This window comes from Gallus gallus, chromosome 2, assembly GCF_016699485.2.
Source record: "Gallus gallus isolate bGalGal1 chromosome 2, bGalGal1.mat.broiler.GRCg7b, whole genome shotgun sequence".
Taxonomy (NCBI): Eukaryota; Metazoa; Chordata; class Aves; order Galliformes; family Phasianidae; genus Gallus; species Gallus gallus.
In genome coordinates, this window is record NC_052533.1 from 102,638,530 (window position 1) to 102,651,947 (window position 13,418).

At 42.6% G+C, this 13,418-nt stretch overlaps 2 protein-coding genes across 12 annotated transcripts in view; one reads left to right on the forward strand and one right to left on the reverse strand.

Annotated features, from left to right (window-relative positions):
* TMEM241 (transmembrane protein 241) overlaps positions 1-804 on the reverse strand; it is a 99,928-nt gene extending 99,124 nt beyond the window's left edge. For all 8 annotated transcript variants that reach the window (XM_040688535.1, XM_040688513.1, XM_040688505.1 and 5 more), the window contains exon 1: positions 622-804. In XM_040688535.1, coding sequence (XP_040544469.1) covers positions 622-804 — 183 coding nt within the window. The remainder of the gene's footprint in view (positions 1-621) is intronic.
* Positions 718-12,354, forward strand: RIOK3 (RIO kinase 3). 4 transcript variants are annotated; one of them, XM_004939781.5, is made up of 13 exons: positions 718-868; positions 1,680-1,816; positions 3,047-3,192; positions 3,303-3,407; positions 3,495-3,604; positions 4,321-4,464; positions 5,972-6,099; positions 7,137-7,328; positions 7,788-7,947; positions 8,862-8,942; positions 9,030-9,119; positions 9,475-9,582; positions 11,018-12,354. In XM_004939781.5, exons 1-13 carry the CDS (start codon positions 803-805, stop codon positions 11,117-11,119), a joined length of 1,569 nt encoding a protein of 522 aa, XP_004939838.1. In that variant the 5' UTR covers positions 718-802; the 3' UTR covers positions 11,120-12,354. The 4 variants fall into 4 exon arrangements, with proteins under 4 accessions (XP_004939838.1, XP_004939839.1, XP_419160.2 ...); XM_004939782.5 differs by having other exon boundaries at positions 7,140-7,328; XM_419160.8 differs by having other exon boundaries at positions 1,695-1,816.
* Positions 12,355-13,418: the final 1,064 nt, after the last annotated feature.

A 13,418-nucleotide genomic window follows, 5' to 3' on the forward strand; every position in this document is an offset into this window, starting at 1 on the left:
CTTTCTGCAGCAGTGAACACCAGTAGAGGTTGCCTTGAGAGATTTGTAATGCCTTACGTCATCGCTGGTTGCTAATGACATCAGATGAACTTTGGCCGAGGACATGGCACCCTGCATGCCTGAGAGCACACGTCAGTGGCACCTGTGGGGACTGCCCTGCAGATGTCACGCAGGGAACAGCCCCCGCCCCAGCCAAGGGATGCCGGGGGGCTGTGAGACCTTGCCCCATTTCTCCTGTCCTAGAAAGCCACTGTGGGGCTGTTTCCCCACTACCCGGGGCTGGTTCCCCACTGCCTAGGGGCTGGTTTGTGGCTGTCTATACATGCAGGGAGGCTGCACTGTTGCCAAGCGCCAGGAAGCTGCTCCTCCCCTGAAAGGAGGGCACCTCAATCCCCACACGACTTCCAGGTGAACGTTACACTTAAAATGGAGGTGCAACAGGCGGAGGATCACGCACGAAACACCTCTATTAATTTTGTATTTGCGGGGCGTTCGATTATAGGACGAAATCCATCTGTTCCCTTATGCTCCCCCACCCCTTCCCTCATTACTTCCCCAACCAAAAGCGACCTTTCCCCTTTCCTTCCCCACCCCCCCGCACCACCACCCCGCTGACATCACCGGAAGGCGCGTCCCGTCCCGCCCGCCGGCCAATGGGGAACGGCTCGGCCGGTGACGGTACGGGGATTGAGGCCGAACCCGGAAAGCTCCGCGTTCAGAGCGCCGCTGCCCACTCGAGAGTTCACGTCGTTGCCGTCGCCGCTGCCGCCGTCCTCCTCCCGCTCCGCCTTTCCTTGCGCACATGGACCCGGTAGGAGTCGCCGCCGCCGCCCCCGAGGCCGGGCCGGGCCCAGCCTGGCAGAGCAAGGTGAGCGGGGGGCGGTGTGGCGACTTGCTGAGCTCGGGCAGGCCCTGGCGGCGGCCGGGAGTTATCCTCTCGTGCGTGGAGGGGCTGATAAATGGGGCCCTTCTCCGCGAGGCCTCGCGGGGTGTTGCTGATCGGGCTGTCGGGGCAGCGAGCTGCCTGGATTCCAGCCTTCCTTTTGCAGAGCAAAGTTATGTGCGGGCTTCTGTGTCTCTGAAGGCATCTTTACGGCATAAACTCGTAAACAAACTTTGTGGGAAGGCTTCTTTCTGCCTTCAGGTGGCGGTGAAGCTTTTTTCCTTCTTGTCTACTAGGAAATGACCATCGATGTCCTTTCAGTCACATACTTCTCAGCTTATGGAGCTGCTCCTTCAGATATTAGGGCTGGATAGTGACAGGACAAGGGGGAATGGTTTTAAACTGAGACAGGGGAGGTATAGGTTAGATGTTAGGAGGAAGTTTTGCCACTCAGAGGGTGGTGACACACTGGAACAGGTTGCCCAAGGAGGTTGTGGATGCCCCATCCCTGGGATGCATTCAAGGCCAGGCTGGATGTGGCTCTGGGCAGCCTGGTCTGGTGGTTGGCGGCCCTGTGCATAGCAGGGGGGTTGAAATTCAATGATCATTGTGGTCCTTTTCAACCCAGGCCATTCTGTGGTTCTGTGATATCCCCTGTGCCACAATTCCTCATACTTTCCTCCATGTCTAGAGAGCACAAGCTCTTATGGGATTACACCAGCTTGTTTTAGAGCCTCTGGTAGCTAATTGTCCTGGTTATCAGTGTTGCCGTTGCGTTTCTCACTGACTCGAACAGAATATTTATTTCCAGTGTCCCTGGGGAACTCCAAAAACTACCTCGATATCATGTTCCCTTGCCGATGTGATGAGTGAACAGCTGGCAAAAGAGCTGCAGCTGGAGGAGGAAAATGCTGCTTTTCCTGAAGTAGTTGCGTAAGTTTAAAATCCAGGATTAGTGAGTTGTAAGTCGCCATTATGTGTCATCCTGTGTGCTGTGTGCTTGTAGTGGAGCAGCGTAGTAAGTGCTTTGCCTATTACTTCCTAACTCTGCCTTTCCATTGAAGATGGCTTCTCTAGTTAAAACTCTTCCTTAGAGATTCTTCTATCCTTTCTTGCTGTTTCTTTTTTATTGTTTTGATTGCCTTAAGTCAGTCCATAGGCTTTGCTTTGAGAAAAGTTGTCAGAAATGTAATTTCTTGTTTTTTGGAGGGTTTTACGTATATACAAGTTCAGTCAGGTTGTGTATCACTTGTATTCTCCAAGTACTTTAAAACTCTAAATACTTATGCCAGGAGTTTACTGGTCCTAAATTCATACAAATTCTACCTTTGGCCTTTTCTGTGAGGCAATGCAATGCTGATTATACAATGTTGAACTTGTTAGAGCATGTCCAGAGGAGGGCCACGCAAATCATCTAAGGGATGGAACACCTTCCCTACAAGGACAGGCTGGGAGAGCTGGGGCTGTTCAGCCTAGAGAAGAGAAGGCTCCAGGGTGACCTGAGGGCAGCCTTTCAGTATCTAAAGTGGGGCTATAAGAAGGAAGGGGACAGACTCTTTAGTAGAGTCTGCTGTGACTGGACAAGGGGAAATGGTTTCAAACTAAAATAAAGGAGATCTAGATTGGATATAAGGAGTTCTTTTTATGATAAGGGTGGTGAGGTGCTGGGACAGGTTGCCCAGAGGTGGGTGCCCCGTCCCTGGAGATATTCAAGGTCGGGCTGGACAGGGCTCTGAGCAACCTGATGTAGCTGTAGGTGTCCCTGTTCACTACAGGGGATTTGGGCCAGGTGACCTTTAAGGGTCCCTTCCAACTCAAACAGTTCTATGAAACTTTGGTTTTTATTTTTCAATATATAGTATGTGTATTTTCTCCGTGTATCTTTCTAGCTGTGTTATTTCTTTCCCTTTCGTGAGAGGCATCTTAAAAAATCAAGCATCATGCTGCTTACAGAATGGTAAACCAAGACACTGAAGTAACATGTGCCTCGTAAAGAAGTGGCAAAAAGAATTTAGGGGGTCACTGTTAAGATCTGTTAATTTCTATACAGCTCTGCACTGGGCTTTGTTGTATAGAGTGATCAAATCATGTAAAGCAGTGTTTCTATGTAGATTATTATACTTAGGGTTTTTTTTTTCTACTTTGTTTTTTCATTTTACATAGTGTTGCAGAAGGACCATTTATTACAGGAGAAAATGTTGACACTTCTAGTGACCTAATGCTAGCTCAGATGCTGCAGATGGAGTTTGACAGGGAATATGATGCACAGCTTCGGCGTGAAGAGAAGAAATTCAATGGAGACAGCAAAGGTATTTTTGCTTTGGAAACATTTGAGGCATTCTACTTACATTGTCAGAGCTGTGGGGGAGTAGCAAACGCTTGATAACCACAGGCATGCTTATTTGTTTTGTTTCTTAAGTCTCCATCTCCTTTGAAAATTATCGGAAGGTGCATCCCTTTGACAGTGACAGCTCAGAGGATGAAGTTGACTGGCAGGATACTCGGCATGATCCTTATAGGGCAGGTATGTGGTAGTACTAACCAGTCTTTGTCAGCATTAGTTATGTTTGCTTTGATGTCGAGTTTGATGTGTTTTTCTTAATGCTGGCAGATAAACCTACTATTACACCAAAAAAGGGTTTCATAGGGAAAGGAAAGGACATTACGACTAAACACGATGAAGTGGTTTGTGGAAGAAAGAACACTGCTCGTATGGAAAATGTAAGTGAAAGCTTGGGAAAATTCACTCTGTATATGTGAAACCAGAATGCTGATGTTTAATTAAGAGCAATAATGTTTGCCTGTCTTTACTGCTGTACGTGGTGCTGAATTTTTATGTCTTCATCCGATGAAAGCACCTTGGTTTAGTTATTCAATCCAGCAGTTTGACTTGTGTCTTCTCCCCCCTTTTTTTGTGTGTATTTTGATAATAGTTTGTTAATTATATATTTCAAGAACTTACACAGAACTGTTTTGACAAAACAAAGCTCTCAGCACGTTTGGAACACAGGCAAATAAAACATCATTGTTATTCCTACATGGTAAAGCTATCATATAACAGGTCTTTTGTGTGTTAATTTTGCCTCCTTAGCCAAGTAACTTATTTTCAGTCAGTGGTTTGACGTACAGCTTTTCAGTCTACTTATCCATAGTATGTACCTTCTGTTTTCTTTAACATAAGTGGTGTTGCTGCTCTAAATAAGGAAATGCTGCAAGTGCTGTTTCACAGGATGTTAGGTAACGTCATATCAGTTTGGGCAGATCTGAGTTCTGAGCTCAGAGCAATATGTTTTTTGACACTTTGAAACTCACTCTGTGGCATGTTGTCCCCTAGGTACTAATCTGCCCTAGATTTTTGCAGATGAGAGTGAGAAATTCCGGCATGTGCCAACTGTTGTCTGCTAGTACCAATACTTAACAGTTATCTCTACTTGTAGTTTGCACCAGAGTTTCAAGTTGGGGATGGAATTGGGATGGACTTAAAGCTGTCAAATCAAGTCTTCAACGCCTTAAAGCAGCATGCATACTCTGAGGAACGTCGAAGTGCAAGGCTCCATGAAAAGAAGGAACACTCCACTGCAGTATGTTTTTTGAGTCTCTTTATCCTCTTTATCTTACATAACAGTAAAACGCTGTTTTGGTAATTCCTGGATGAATACTGTTGTTAGTAAAACAGTTCTTCTTAAACCTGTCTCTAACTCTGCTAAATGAGCTTGGAGATTGTGGATAGAAATCATCTAGCAAATACTGTGCAGCATGTGGCTCCAAACATCTGTCCTCATAGCAAGTTTCAGGAAGATGAAGTGACTTAGTAAATTTTTCCTTAATAATTTAGGAAGTCAATGGATAGCTTTAATGAATGGATGTGCCTGTGGTAATTCCTGCTGTGAAGTCTTTCAGACTTGGATGTTTTACTTTACTGTAGCTGATACAAAAGTAATACAGTGTTTGGGATGATTCTTGAAAACGCTGTAGAAAGTGCTCTTAAGGAATAATCTGAATCTGGACCATGCAACAGAGTGTACCCACAGTAAATTCATGGATGATGTGAATCTAGGAGGTCTGGGGGAGGTAGCTGGCTCACCAGAGGGCCATGCAGCAATTCAGAGGGATCTTGGCATCTCTCCTTGCTGAACTGTAGGAGATTGTTGCCTGCCCACCTCTCCAGACTGTCCCTGCACTGGGGTGGAACAGTTCCTGGCACCAGAAATGTGCTGGAGGCCACCTAGGTGGGAAGCAACCTGGCAGAAAAGGACATGGTGGACAGTGAAGTGAACATGAGCCAGCAGCGTGCCCTTGCAGTCAGGAAGGCTGATGGCATCCTGGGCTGCTTTAGGCAAGGTATTGCCAGTAGGTCAAGAGAGGTGATCCTTACCCTCTACACAGCTCTGGTGAGGCTGCACCTGGAGTACTGGATCCAGTACTCAGCTCTACAGTACAAGAGAGATGTGGGCAGAGTCCAGCAGCGGGCCACTGAGATGATGAAGGGCAGGAGTATCTCTCCTGTGAGGCAAGGCTGGGAGAGCTGGGAGTGTTCAGCCTGGAGAAGAGGCTTGAGGGTGTCTCATCAGGTATATAAATACCAGAAGGGAGCATGCAGAGAGGATGGGGCCAGGCTCTCTTCAGTGGTGTCCAATGTCAGGATGAGAGGCAATGTGTGTAAATGGAACATAAGTTTCCATCTGGCACAAGTTGCCCAGAAGCTGTGGAGTCTCCTCCGTGGAGATCTTCAGCAGCTGCCTGAATGCAGTCCTGGTCACCCTGCTCTGAGTGTCCCTGCTTGTCCAGGGCTTAGGCCAGGTGGACCCAGAGGTCCCCTTTCCCCCTGCCCATCAACCAGTCTGAGATTCTATGGTTGTGTGATAACACTGTGTATGCTGTATGCAAAATTGATAAAATACTGGGTGCTACACAGCTGACAGTGTATCTGAGTATTTTTTTTCCCCCACTCTGTCAATGGAGAGAGCACTTTTAATATGCTATTTTCCCCATGCAGTGCCTAGGCACCTGTAGTGTATAAATACTATAAACTCACTGTAAAAGTGAGGGGTTATTTTAACAATTCGTGTACTTATTTCTCACCTGTAGGAGAAAGCAGTGGATCCTAAAACGCGTTTACTTCTGTACAAGATGGTCAGTGGTGGAATGCTGGAGACCATCACAGGCTGCATCAGCACAGGGAAAGAATCTGTTGTTTTTCATGCATATGGGGGAAAGTAAGTATATTGTGTGTTACTGACAGTAGCCTGAAGTGCCAGAGAGAGCCTTAAATGGAGAAACCACAACATATTTGAACAATCTGTGTTTATTTCATTGCCAGAACTTAGACTTTTAGCTCATATGTATGCAGGCAGTGATAAGTTCTGCAAGCCAAATAGTGCCTATTTTGAAGTATAAAAAAGCCTTCCACTTTCTTCTCTGGAGATGAGCTAGGGACAAGTCAACTGCAGCTTTCTGGGAAGGTCTGTTTCCACTGATCTACCCTGGACTAGAAAGCCATTGTGATGATCTTGGGCCACCTGAAGGTTGTCTTTCTATACGCACCACTTTTAACAGCTCAATCTATGCAGTTGAGCGAGAGGTTCTCTCTCTTATTTTTGGGTTGCCTAGATGCTTACCTTTAGGATGCTGTTTGCTTTGCAATTCGTTCAAGTCTCTGGTTCTAAAGACTACCATGCCCAAAGAATTGTTGTGCATTAGAGATTGCAGTGCGTGGAAACATCGCTCGTTTGAAGTACATTAAGAAGGAATTAATAAAAGCCAAATTCAGATGACCTGTTTAGGGATGTCAGGAGTGAGATGAAGTTGGGAGTGGGGGAAAGGTTGGTTGGTTAGTTTCTTCTACTTGACCTCTCCTGAATAGTGGTAAGAGTGACCTTTTGCTTACTGTTATTTAAAGGGCGGTGTGTTTTGAGGTGCTTAACAAAACATGGTGGCACTACTATTATTGCTCTAATACATAGATCTTTTCTCACTTGTAATGTACTGGAAATAATTACATCTGTTATTATGGCTATTATTAGCTATGATACTTCATACTTTCACAAGCTGGGAGATGGAACCTATTTGATAAGCAACGTATCAAAGTTCCAAAAACCAAATATTTCATATTTAAGCTTAACAGCCCTTACAGACTTAAATTGAAGTGATTTTCAAGCTTGATACAGTAACAAAAAAGCAACAAAGCAACCGTGCTTTTTCTTGCAAGGATGTGAATAGTTAATCTTGTTGTGTGCTTCACTCTTTCCTCGAGAAGTGCAACTGAAGAGGATAAAGTTATACCTCCAGAATGTGCCATTAAAGTGTTTAAAACAACTCTTAATGAATTCAAAAACCGTGACAAATACATCAAGGATGACTACAGATTCAAAGACCGCTTCAGTAAATTGAATCCACGGAAGATTATTCGCATGTGGGCTGAGAAAGAAATGCATAACTTAACAAGGTAAAAATAAGAAGTCTATTTTATCAAATTCTTGTTGGTTTCCTACTGTCTGTTTTAGAAAGTTAGGCTGTGTCTGGGTAGAAGTCTGGATTTGATGTTGGCATAGACTGAATAAGCATCTGGTTTTTTACAGCTTAATGAATTAAGAGCATCTTTGGGGATTTAGCAGTAGAATTTATAAGCCTACGAAGTTAACAGCCTCTAGCTGTAGAAATAATTAGTTTTCCATTAGCATTTTTAGGCACGCTTTGGATAACTCAGACTTTAGAGTCCTAAGTGAAATGTAGAGGGGGAGGAAAATATATAATCAATTAACAATCCTGTCTGTTTCAAAGTCTGTTTACTTCTGGATCAGATCTCTCGCATGCAGCTTGGAAATGAACAAGCAGTAATGAGACTGTTGTTTTTTTATTGTTATGGCTTTTTTCTTAATCAGTATTTATTTGTTTTTATCCACAGAATGCAAAATGCAGGAATTCCTTGTCCCCAAGTGGTTATCCTTAAGAAACACGTCTTGGTTATGTCTTTCATTGGCCAGGATCAAGTCCCAGCACCTAAACTAAAAGATGTGAAACTTAACAGTGAAGATATGAAAAAGGCCTACTATCAAGTTCTTAATGTAAGGCAATGCTGTAGTGGCATTTACTTTTATTGAATGACTTAAAGGACAAATCAGCATTTATTTACCTTCTAGGATGCTTGGATCAGTTTCCAAGTATGGAGTCCAAAGGCTTGTTTTGCTGCTGATTAATGAGTTACTTTAGAATAAATAAGAAATGAAGCACTAGAAAAAATAATCTGAATAGAAGACATGCTGAAATCTGGTGACAGAGTATTTTGCAACAGAGAACTTATGAGCAAGTACTCCTCCTTTTATAGAAGCAGTGTTTGGTTTAGGAAGTTCTCTGTCTTTCTGGGTTTACAAAGCACTTAGTTGATAATAATTAATCATTAATCTGGTAGTGAACCAACCTCTTTTTGAAAACTAGTGTAGAAATCAGAGAATGAATTAGAATATGGCATGTGTTCCACTGTATATGGTTCAGACATGTACCTTCTAAACGTCTGCTTTCTATTAGTCTCCCATATTCATAAAAGCAAGCAAAAACCAACAGCAGTTTGGTACTATGAACAATGTGTATGTCAAATTTTGAGACTGGTAGAGCAACACAACCCTCTTTTCAATGAGCAGAGTATCAATACTAATTAGGATTCTAAATCTGGGCCTTCTTTTCCCTGTGTGATTGGGCAAGAGTGACAGATACATTTAGAGAATGTGTTCATCTGTCTAACGTGCTCAGACTGCTGGCAGAGCTGATGTGAGTTTACCAGACTGACTTGACAAAGGTCAGTGGTAAAAGCTTAATTTGCTGGCGTTTCACCAAAACTGCAATTCCCTGTGAAATGTTACTGAAGGCTAAGAAGAAATTATATAAATTGTGTGGGTGGGAAACACTTCGTTGTGTTACAGTTGTGCAACTGTTATTTATTTGGAATTTAGCACGCTTTGTTCACTGATTTGGTTCCTTGCAGATGATGCAACAGTTGTATAAAGAGTGTAATCTGGTCCACGCTGATCTGAGTGAATACAACATGCTTTGGCACGATGGAAAGGTGAGCATATTTTTAATGATGTAGGGAGAAAAGATTTCATCTACCATGAAATGTTAAAGCAAAGTGAATTGCTGTCTCTGCTTACAGGTTTGGCTTATTGATGTCAGTCAGTCTGTGGAGCCAACTCATCCTCATGGACTTGAATTTTTGTTCAGAGACTGTAGGAATGTTTCACAGGTAGGACCTCTTCAGCTGACAGTCCTCTGTTCCAAAGGATGTCTGATACAACAGCAACAATGGAATTGAGAATTAATTAAAAATCAATGTAACTCCACGAAATAATTGTGGCTAAATTTGTGTAAGATTACTCTTGCATGATGTCAGTGCTGATGGCCTTCTTGTCTGAAAGTCAAAATCTGGGGAAGAATAGAACAGTACTGGTGGATTTAAAACTTCCCTCAGTTGTTACCTGTAGGTCAGCAAAAGCAAAAACATCATTTTGTCTAAAAACTTCTCCACAAGTTATAATTTTAGAAAGAGAAATATTTTGTTTTTTCTGAAGTGTTTAATGTCTGCTTTTTATTTTATGTAGTTCTTCCAGAAAGGAGGTGTGGTAGAGGCACTTAATGAACGTGAACTCTTCAATGCTGTCTCAGGTTTAAATATTACAGCTGAAAACGAAGTAGACTTCCAAGCAGAGGTATAACTTTCTGTTTAACACTTCAATTTGGTTAGCTTGTAGCCATTGCAGTACTTAACTTTCCAAGTTTACTTTGTATGGTTAATGTGAGTAAAACTAACGTGAATAAAAATCATTTTGCACCTCTCTTTTAAACATTATTTCCTCATAGAAACAGTTTTCAGAAGCTCTGACAGACCTTTCCACCCTATTCCTGATGAATGTGAAAGGTCCTTGTGCATAACTGCTCTTTCCAGTGCTAAGGGAAATATTTAGTGATCTATTTGCATTTAAAAGATACTGTTGTTGTCTTACAGCTTTCCTTTCTTAGAATAAGCTTTGCTGAAATGAATAAATTACTGCTTATTTTTAATACTTTAAATTTAAACTCTCTTTAAAGATGATAGGCTTGCATTTTCAATCTTCAAGCCTAACATTAGACGTATGAAATCATGGTAATCTAAATATAGACTAAGAATCTGTGGTCACCTTTCACTTTTAACTGTTAAATTGGGGTTATCACTCCTCAGGGGATGCATCCTGTTCACAGGCACTTATAAGTTACCAAAAATTCCCTATATACTGATTAAATTAAGGCTACATAGCAATTGTACTTGAATCTTGATAACTTTGCAGGTTTATGCTTGTCCAGGATAAACAGGTTGGAGCATTTAACTTATGGTGCAAGTCCTTCAACTGATGAAGGGAGCAAAATAGTAATGAGAATTTCTTAGGCTGTTCCAAGATTAAGTTACTGATTGATTTTATTAAGGGGACAAGGGGGAAATTGTCTCACTGACTGCACTGTGAGCGTTGGTATGTAGGAGGCTTGTCATCTCTTTTTACCTATGGCTTTTCTGGGAAAGACTAATTGCTGTTTATGCATCGGTGAAATTGAGCTGTCCATCCTTAAGCTTTAGACTGGAGTGAGTAAAAGTACCTCCCATGGAGTACAAGAGAAAGTAGTCCAAATGTAACCTGAAGAATAAAATAAGCTATGCTACTGTGTTACTTTGATTGTTTTTAAAAAAAAAAGTATTAAACTTCTTCTGCTTTCACCACTGACAGTGATTATGGTGGATTTGTAACCTTAATATTACAGGGAATAATTTCTCCAGTGCTGAATTGCAGCAGATATGATTAGCAGTGGAGAAATAGGTGCTTATGTACTTTGTTAAATACAGCTCTAGTCTTAAGAATCCCCCTGTCTTTACTGCATACCATACAACTGAAATGCATGAGTTGAAGCTGTGAGGAAGTGCTATTCCTTTGATTACCTTTCTGAGAACAGATGTTTTGAGCTGTTCCTAAAGCATATGGCATGTATATGAGACAGAATAAATGTTGTGTCTACCTGATCAGTCATCTAAATATACATTTTTAATACTATTTAGCAAGATTCTAGAACAAAAATGGCTTTCTAATTTCAACATGAGTTTATTTTTTGTCTCTCTAGATTGAAGCCTTGGAGAAGATGAATGAAGATCACGTGCAGAATCATGGAAAGAAGGTGTCCACGTTTTCAACTGATGGAGACCCACCTATATATAATGAATAGCACTGGGTGTGTAGCTGCTTTAAAAACAACAACAACAACACAAACTTGCTGCTACTGACTTTGTTGGTGCAGTGATAAATGTCAACTGCCAATGTTGAGAGAGTGGTTGACTGGGATTGCCAAAATGGAAAACACAGTGAGCGTACGGTGATGGCTCAGTGTGTTTTTTCTTTTTGTTTGCTTTGTTTTTAACTTGGCCCACGCATCAGGCTGGCACTGGGAGGATGGAATGTCACTACTTCTGGGGATGGTCTGACAGCATCGCCAATTGTCTGCTCACACTAGGCTGATATAGCTGTGGCGGTCATATTTTGCATGATTCAGAGCTTTTGTTTTAGTGTTGGGTTTTTTTTTCTCCCGAAAGTTACACATCACAGTCATTTACTGAAGAAGCACACTAGGAGAGTCTTTTTCCCTATTGCTAGTTGTAAAACTACTTGAAAATTGTAGATGAAAAAATGTCGATGAGCATCTCTCCCGTCTTCACCTCGTCCAAAACCAGAAGTTAAACTGTGTGCTGAAATAATTAAACTGTTAATTTAACAAAATAATGTCTTTAGATGTGGAAAACCTAAACTTTTTTCACTTAAAGTACATGGAATGTGGCTCTAACTGTCTCAGTAAATACAGTTAGATATTACAAGAAATGGGTCTTAACCAGCAGAGGACTTCTCTGGCATGCTGGGAAATCCAAGTTGCTTAAAGTAAGTTCAGTTACCTTTGGTCTTAAAAACAACAAGTAATTAAAGAACTTGGTGCAAATTAAAAAAGAAAACAACAACAGAAACCTGTATAATCTTGCATCTCCACTGAAAATCTGAGTAGAGCACCAAACCTCCTAATTCATCTAGAAGAGAATCATATACTCTGGAATCGTATACTCTGAAAACTAAATACTGAATTACTTTTAAATGAAGCTTTCTGATTGTAAGTCGAAAATTTCTTTCATGCTTTTATTCTTAATGTCAGTCTTCTCTTTTATCAAGTTTTATAAGACCAGCAGTGTTTCTCTGCAGCACATTTAAAGATGGCCTGATCTAGTGAAGTGGTTTAGAATTAAGAATTTCTGATCAACTTTTCAAACTCTGATTGCAGTTTCTGATGCTGCTCTTTATCAAGCAAAATATAATGGCGCTGTGTGACATTCTCCCAGTGTACTGTGGAAGTGATTTGGTTTTGTTTTTATTAATTGGAGGAGTGGTGGCAAAGTAAAAACTGAAGATCTTGCAGTGGTATTCTTGTGTGCTTCTTTGCATTGTACTAGCCATCCCTGGTCCTCAGTGCTTTGAATTGGACAATCATCTTGCTTCCACCCCTTGTTCTTGGTAAAGCGGTTTATGACTTGTAGAGTCCATTCCTCATCCCTTAGTGAAAAAGTTGCCCAAAAGAGGGGCCTCGGGGAAAGAATAGAATGAGTACTGACATGAAGTGCTACAGCTAACGCCTTCAGAAAGAGTGAATGCTGCTGTTGTCAAGTATAACCCAACCCAAGGCATGCAGAGGATAAGGCTTTTAAAAAGAAAAACAGTCCTATATCGTAGCCAGATGAGAGATTTAGAAAGGATAGGAGGAAGAAGTTTCTTACAATAAGGGTGGTGAGGCACTGGGACAGTGTGCCCAGAGAGGTGGTGGATGCCCCATCACTGAACACACTCCAGGTCAGGTTGGATGCGGCTCTGAGCAACCTGATGCAGCTGTAGGTTTCCTTGTTCGTTGCTGGGGCGTGGGACCAGATGGCCTTCAAGGGTCCCCTCAACTCAAATAATTCTGATTTCAGGCTCATTAAAAGTTTTGGTCCTTCTAGCATTTCTCAGCAAAACATTCTGCAGAGCAGCTGCTACTCCATTGCAGCACTCTTGTCAAGGAAGGGTGGTGGAGTGGTGTGGATGTTACACATGTGAGGAGAAAGCAGCAATCATTGGAAGTCAAGGGGTCATTTTGGAGTTTCTTGCACTTAAATAGAAGCCTCCCTTGTTTCTGTCGCTTTTAGTTTCTTTGTAAAATAGATTTGTATTGCAGTTAGGATAAGACAAAGCGCTTAATGCTGAACTTCAAAGTACTTTGGAAGAACGTCTCCTCCCCACCGCTGCTGTGGGCTCCCTCTGTTCCTCTGTCGGGGGTGGGGCCGGGCTGCGAAGGGAGAGGCTGAAGGGCGGGGCTCCCCGAGTGGGCGGGCTCCCCAGTGCTGGCACCGCCCTGCTCCTCTTCCCCTCACGGCGAGGCCGCGGCGGTCACCGGGCGCCTCCCGCCGCGGCCTGTGCGCCCTACGCCTTTAAGGCTTGCCGCTCCCGCGTCACGT

What these genes read in the sequence shown, in the direction of transcription:
- RIOK3 (XM_004939781.5), top strand. Translation starts at nt 803, where the DNA reads ATGGACCCGGTAGGAGTCGCCGCCGCCGCCCCCGAGGCCGGGCCGGGC. An exon ending in GCCCAGCCTGGCAGAGCAAG is followed by an intron (nt 869 to 1,679) that starts GTGAGCGGGGGG and finishes TGACTCGAACAG; the next exon opens with AATATTTATTTCCAGTGTCC. An exon ending in AAGTAGACTTCCAAGCAGAG is followed by an intron (nt 9,583 to 11,017) that starts GTATAACTTTCT and finishes TTGTCTCTCTAG; the next exon opens with ATTGAAGCCTTGGAGAAGAT.